We start from the raw sequence: 7,628 nt of genomic DNA, 5'->3' as shown, positions 1-7,628 counted from the left end.
CAGAGCTGCACAAGGAGACTTCCAAGGCTGCTGGATCTGCACCCAGGGTGGGCTGCACAAACTGAGGCACCAATCAAGAACATTGCAGACAGAGGACCTTGATAAGATGTAGCCAATGCACAGCTCATTCTCCACATGGTGGGTAGGTGCACAGGGGACTTCCTCTAAGAAGAACTCAGGCACCTTTGATTTTATCACTGCCTCTTAGGGGAGGGGTCCTGTCAAACACAGAGGAAGGGGATGCAAGCTATCCAGATGAGACCTGATTGGCTGTGGTCAGACAATGGGGGAGGAGGACCACACCTGTCATAGGTCATGGGGAGAGGAATAAAATAGAAAAGGGAGGGAGGTTGTGAACAGTAAGAAAAAGAGCAGGGGCTGATTACAACCAGGATGCAATGTGAGTACCTTACAGTAATAATTAAGATTTTTTAAAAAGACAATAGATGTGATGGTGTCAGAACCAGGCATGATCCTGCACATCTCTGTAATCCCAGCACCCAGGAGGTAGAAGCAGGAAAATCAGGAGCTCAAAGACAGGCAGAGCTGTATCACAGAAGCCTGCCTTACACAACCAAAGAAAGAAGACAGTGGTCTCAAGCAGGAGTGGTGGTGCACTTGTATTATCCCAGAAATCACATGGCTGAGGCTGGGCCTTTGCTTCAGCTCAGGAATTGAGATTAGCCTGGAAAACACAGTAAGACCCTCAGGATGTTCTCTGTCTCTCCCTCCCCCTCCCTCTCTCCCCCTTCCCTCCCTCCCTCCCTTCCCTCCATCACTGTCCTCTCTCTCTCTCTCTCTCTCTCTCTCTCTCTCTCTCTCTCTCTCTCTCTCTCTCTCTCTCTCTCTCTCTCTGCCTCTGGGAGTAAGCAGAGTGTATCTTGGAGTTCTAGCATGACTTCTCAGAATTTGTTTCAAACAACAGAGAATGACAAGTTTATATATATTTTAAGACCTTTATTAACACGTGCTAGCAGTGTGTTGACTTTTTTAAAAAAAAGTATTACAAATTAAAGTTCTTTAAAATCTGAACTTGTCAAGATATTTAACAATTTAAACATCACTAAAGTTGTATTGAGAAAAAACAGGCCTTTTAAAAATGCATGACTGTCATTTCAAAAAAGGGGCATCGTTATGAGAAATAATAACCCGATGCTGCACAGACGATGCAGATAGTTCTAGAGTATTAGTCAGTGGGAAAAAAGCAAGCACGCTTAAGGTCTTCAGGTCTAATTATTGTTCTTTTTTATGGCTAGAAAATCATTTTCATTTTTCCTGGTTGGACCAAACCGGCTGATGGTAGAGATGGTTAGTCTGCATTTAGTCAGCCCCGCCCTGCTCAGCCTGGGGAGCCTGCGGATTCTCAGCTGGTGGATCGGCTGCCTTTGTCTCTTTGCCATCTGGTGGTTTACGGATCTCCGGGTGTCTGCATCTGTACTTGAAGATGCGGCCACGCCGACCTTGAGGTGGCTGCTGACCTTGGGTCACAGAGGCTCCTTGATGTTCCTTGTCCTCTTCCTTGTGGTCCTCTCTAGGCTGTCTTTGGCGAGGAGGGCCCCTGCGGGATCTTGGTCTGAAGGCCTGATACATATTCGGTCTCACCGGTCGGCCTTGCTCTCGTGCACCCTGCTTGCCAGCACCCTCCATCGCTTTTCCTTGCCCAGGGCGGCTGGAATACTGTGGTCGACGCCTACAGCGTCTCCTCATAGCAAAAGGTGCGAACCCTCGCTGAGGAAATGGCCAGCGCTGTGGGGCCTGTTCTTCAGTAGAGCTTTCCGCTCCCTCACTCTTTTCCTCACTCTGGCTGTTCTGGCGGTTGTGCTGGTGATGGCCTGGAGGACCCCTCTGATCTGCACAGCGTGTGTTCCGGTCTGCCGAGTATTTACTGCCTTGAACAGCGATTCCACCAGGGCCTGTAACATTTGCTGCCTCCGGGCCCTTTCCTCCTTCAACGATATCAAACTCTACGGTCTCTCCATCTCCTACACCGTGAAAGGACTTCCTGGGGTGGCTCTTCTTTATGGCCCTATGGTGCACAAATAGGTCTTCCCCGGTGTCATTCCTTGTGATGAAACCGTATCCGTCCCTTAGATTGAACCATTTTACTGTTCCCAAAACCTTGGTCTGGATGACTTTCTTCTTGTCCTGGCGGGCGGGCGCCTCCGATATGGGGCCCTCTGGGCCACCACTGTCTGTGCCGCTCCCCTGGGAGCTGGGCTTGGTGGCTGCTGCACTGAGGGCTGCGGTGAGGGCAGCAGGCAGCGGCTGGGTCTTGGCCTTTCTTCTCATAGCTAAGGCGATGGCAACTGCGGCATGAAGTCAAGGCCAAGGCTCCTCCTGGGTCTGATGGTGACTAGGTCGCCAGGGCCATGGGGCCCTCAGGGCTCTCTGGGGCTCGCTCTTGGCTCCCACTACCAATCGAACTAACTCGATAATGGCAACTTGATGTCGCAACTCCGACTCTCACAGAAGGAAATGAAGGTAAGGTGAGAAGAGACATCCACTAGTCTCACAGCCACAGATATAAAGATCCTGGATACAGAGCAAAGTTCTAAATAGAATTCAGATGAAGTTCTAGAATCATTTCCATTCATGTCATAAACAAGGTGAGGGTGCCTGCTGTCCTTGCTATTAATACTATTAGGGGTCTCTTTTGTCAGGCCGTGGCGGTGTACACCTTTAATTCCACAACCTCTGTGAGTCTCTTGAGGCCAGCCTGGTCTAAAGATCGAAACCAGGACAGCCAAGGCTGCACAGAGAAACCCTGTCCGGAATAAGAAAAACAATCAAATAAACAAACAACTATTATGGAGGTTCTACCTTAGTTAATAAATTAGGGGAAATGAGTGATGTAGATGCTTAAAAGAAACTCATTGTTCCAATTATGTTCTTTGATAGGAGGATAAAGAGGGACAGGGACCTTTTAAAATTATGATAAATGGGGGCTGGAGAGATGGCTCAGCAGTTAAGAGCACTGATTGCTCTTCCAGAGGTCATGAGTTCAATTCCCAGCGACCACATGGTGGCTCACAACCATCTATAATGTGATCTGATACTCTCCTCTGTCCTGCAGATGTACATGCAGGCAGAGCTCTGTATACATAATAATAAATAATAAATCTTTTTTAAAAAATCATGATAAATGTTCATCTGTCAGAAAAAGTCATGGAGCAAGCATACTTAACAGCTCACCTCATGAAATTTAGAACTGGACAAAGATTCCCTTGGTTACATCATGGTTAGACAAGCTTAATGAGCACTATGCTATGGAAACACCCTACCCTTGATTACCAGGGGATTGAAAATAGTAGCTAGTAGAGTGACAGGAGGAAAAGAAACAAAACCCTAAAGCCGTGGGAAGGAAGAATTCATACCATCACATACTACTTGTAGAAAATATGGTTGTGCATCTAGGATATCTAAGATAATTAGAGTATTAAGATTTGCATTGACAAATGACTTAAGTTCTGGTTTTCCAGAAGAACTGGGTTCAATTCCCAACACCTACATGGCAGCTCACAATTGTCTATAACTCTTTGATCTGACACCTTCACACAGACAAATATGCTCATGGATTGGGAAAATCAACATAGTAAAAATCATCATCTTATCAAAAGGAATCTATAGATTCAATGCAATCTCTATCTAAATACCTACACAATTTTTTCAGACCTGGAAAGATAAATTCTCAACTTCATATGGAAAAACAAAATAAAACAAAACAAAAAAACAGAATAGCTAAAACAATCCTTTACAATAAAAAATCTTCTGGGAGGATCTCCAACCAAGATCTCAAGCCGTACTATAGGGCAACATTAATAAAAATAGCATGGTACTGGCATCGAAATAATAGGCTAATTGATCACTGGAATCAAATCAACGACCCAGAAATAAACCCACACACTTATGGACACTTGATTGTTGACAAAGAAGCCAAATCCATACAATGGGGAAAAGATAGCATCTTCAACAAATGGTGCTAGTCTAACTGGATGTCTACATGTATAAAAAATGCAAGTAGATCCATATTTATCACCATGAACAAAACTCAAGTCCAAGTGGATTAAAGACCTCAACATAAAACCAGACACACTAAATCTTTTAGAAGAAAAAGTGAGGAAGAGCCTTGAACTCATTGGCACAGGAGACAACTTCCTGAACAGAACATCAACAGTCCAGGCTTTAAGATCAATAATTAATAAATGGGACCTCATGAGGCTGAGAAGCTTCTTTAAGGCAAGGACACTGTCAAGAGAACAAAGCTACAGCCTATAGAGTGGGAAAAGAACTTCACCAACCCTACATCCGACAAAGGGCTAATATCCAAAATATATAAAGAACTCAAGAAATTAAACACCACAAAACCAAATAACCCAATTGAGAAATGGGGCTCAGAACTAAAAAGAGATATCTCAGCAGAAGAATATCGAATGGCTGAGAAACACTTAAAGAAATACTCAATGGCCTTAATCATCAGGGAAATGCAAATCAAAATGACTCTGAGATTCCATCTTACACCCATCAGAATGGCTAAGATCAAAAATTCAAGTGACACCACATGCTGGCGAGGATGTGGAGAAAGAGGAACACTCCTTCATTGCTGGTAGGAATGCAGACTTGTACAGCTACATTGGAAATCTCTTTGGTGCTATCTCAGAAAACTGTGAATAGGTCTTCCTCAAGACCCAGCTATTCCATTCCTTGGAATATGCCCAGAAAATTCTCCACCACACAACAGAGACATATGCTCAACCGTGTTAATAGCACCTTTATTCATAATAGCCAGAACCTGGAAACAGGCTAAATGCCCCTCAGTTGAAGAATGGATACAGAAATTGTGGTACATTTACACTATGGAATACTACTCAGCTATAAAAAACAAGGAATTCCCGAAATTTGTGGCCAAATGGATGGAACTAGAAACGATCATACTGAGTGCGTTAACCCAGAAGCAGAAAGACTCACATGGTAGACACTCACTTATAATTGGGCACTAGCCCAAGAGGCATGTCCCATGAAAGTCTTCACTTACCAGGAGATTGGGATAGATGTGAGGACATCCTACTGAGACTCTAGGTAAGAGAAATACAGGAGATAGGGAAACAGAAGGATCCAGAGGATCTTAGAAACCTATAAGAACATCATAACTGGTAGATCAGGGCCCAGGGGCGTCTGCTCAAACTATCGTACTAACCAAGAACAATACAAGTAGTAAACATTGAATCCCTACTCTGATCTACCCAACGGACAGGACATTCTCCACAGTTATGTGGAGAGTAGGGGCTAACTCTAACATAAACTCTGGTGCCCCATATTTAATGACCTCCCCTTGATGGGGAGGCCTGATGGCACTAAAAGAAAGAATAGACAGGCTACCAAGATAAGACTTGATAGCCTGTGACCATAAAGTGGGGGAGGAGAGCCCCCTCGGTCATGAGCCTAGGGTAGAGGAATAGGGTGGAGGTGGGAGGGAGGGAGGAATGGGAGGATACAAGAGCTGGGATAGTTATTGAGTTGTAATCTGAATAAATTAATAAAAAATATTTTAAATAAATAAAATTTAAAAATAAAGAAAAATAGTACAACCATTCAGTGATATGCGTGTGGAGGTCAAAAGGCAGGCTTTCATACGAACTCTGGTGCCCCATATTGGACCATGTCCCATGGATGGGGAGGCCTGGTGGCACTCAGAGGAAGGATAACAGGCTACCAAGAAGAGACTTGATACCCTATGAGCATATACAGGGGGAGGAGGCTCCCCTCAGTCACAGTCATAGAGGAGGGAAGTAAGGGGAAAATGAGAGGGAGGGAGGAATGGGAGGATACAAGGGATGGGATAACCATTGAGATGTAACATGAATGCATTAATAAAATATTTTTTAATTTTTTAAAAAAGATGTCTTAAAAGAAAAAAAAAGGCAGTCATGGATATTGGTCCTTAATTTCCATCGTAAGACAGGATTTCTTTTATTGTCTACTACAAAAACAAGCCTACCTGGCCCACAAGCATCCAGGAATTTTTCTGACTTTGCTTCCCATTTTACCATGAAAAGGCTGGGGTTACAGATACTTGCTACTATGTGGGTTCTGTAGATTGTAACTCTGGTCTGCAGACTTGTATGGCAAGCATTTTAGCTGCTAACCTATCTTCCCAAGCAAAACCACAATTTTTTGCTATCAAGCCAACACCTGGACATTCTATAATAGGCCACCAGACCTTAGCACAACTAATGCCATGATGGAGGTACTATTCAGGCTTTGAAATCCAGAAAAAAGACAGCAACACCAGCCAAAATGAGGACAAAGACATAATCCATCAACATCCATAGTTCTGGGAAAGTCGCTGAAAGTTTTTAAATGTCTCAAAAAAAGTCTCAAACCTTCTATCTTTGGCTTCTTTAGATTTGCTTCTGGATAAACTGCTCTTGCTAACTGAGTTGTACCAACTCAGGATACAGTTTTTGTGCTTGAAAGATCACCCTGAGAAAAGCTCATCACTGCACTGGGGTTAATAAAGACATTCTGCTGGCTTGAACACATGTCTGAATACTCCTTTAGTGCTTATGTGATTGTTTGACTGAGCTCGATTTTTGGCTCAGTTTTAGACTATGTTCTTAGCTTATGTGAGGAACTGGGTACAATTCTCAATGCACACAAAAGGTTTTTTTTTTTTTGTTTGTTTCTTTTTAGTTAATTACTTAAGTAGTTAGTTAAGATACAGGGACTCTTCTAATCCAAAGGAGGATCCTGATTTCACAATCCTTTTGTCTTCATAATCCAAATGCTGAGATTGTAGGCAAGATCAACTAGGTCTAGTTTTATATGGCTCTGGAGAGCCAACCCACAGCTCTGTGCATTTGAAGCAAACAAAGTAATAATGGACCTGTAACCCAGCCCTCTGAAATTTGGAGGTTTTTTCTATTTTTTAAAGTTACCTGAGTTTCATAATCCTAAGGCATGTGTATAGGATATTATATGCTAAGAAAATAACTACTTTTGTGCGTACAAGATCATTCACAGAGTACCATGTAAATGAATGGAAAATGCTCGAGGGAAAAAAGGAAGAAGTGGAGTGGAGAGACGGCACAACAGATAAGAACAACAGCTAAACAAGCGCTGCACATGAAAACAAAACATTCATATAATAAAGAAAAATATTTTTTTAAAGGTGGGAAGCAAAAACAGATTAAGAGACACTCTATTGGCAAATAACTGAGAAACAGAGAGGAAGAAGGAAGGAAGAGCAATGAAGTAGCTGATGTGGTTATGCCTGAAGAAGTTTTGTTTTGAAAGTTTAGTCTGTGCGGTAGAGTCATTCTTCAGTAAACTTTAAAACAGAAAAAGACAGAGCAGTTCAGTAGCAATAGACCCAAATGCTGCCTAAAGCAATACAGCTTCCTTTGTAATTCATAATGTGGGATGGAGTTGAAGATACAAAAGATACAACTGTTGATTGAACACTTAGAAGTCTAATTCGTTAACCAAAAGGTATCAATACTATACAGTCAAGACAATACTACACAGGCACACCTACAGGTAAATCATATGGAGACATTTTCTCAGGTAAGATTCCTTCTGCCCTGATATTCTTAGTTTCACGTCAAGTTGACAAAAACCCAACATGTACA

At 42.8% G+C, this 7,628-nt stretch overlaps 1 protein-coding gene across 1 annotated transcript; it reads right to left on the bottom strand.

The window, feature by feature from the left end:
• Positions 1 to 989: 989 nt before the first annotated feature.
• On the bottom strand, positions 990 to 2,516 carry LOC311601524 (Y-box-binding protein 1-like). The gene has a single exon (XM_084789018.1). It carries the CDS (start codon positions 2,287 to 2,289, stop codon positions 1,321 to 1,323), a length of 969 nt encoding a protein of 322 aa, XP_084645144.1. The 5' UTR covers positions 2,290 to 2,516; the 3' UTR covers positions 990 to 1,320.
• Between the last annotated feature and the right edge of the window lie 5,112 nt (positions 2,517 to 7,628).

The sequence above is a fragment of the Acomys minous genome, assembly GCF_964271855.1.
Source record: "Acomys minous genome assembly, chromosome: 7".
Lineage (NCBI taxonomy): Eukaryota > Metazoa > Chordata > Mammalia > Rodentia > Muridae > Acomys > Acomys minous.
Note: the sequence above shows the minus strand (reverse complement) of the source record. Positions and strands in the feature narration are given on the sequence as shown.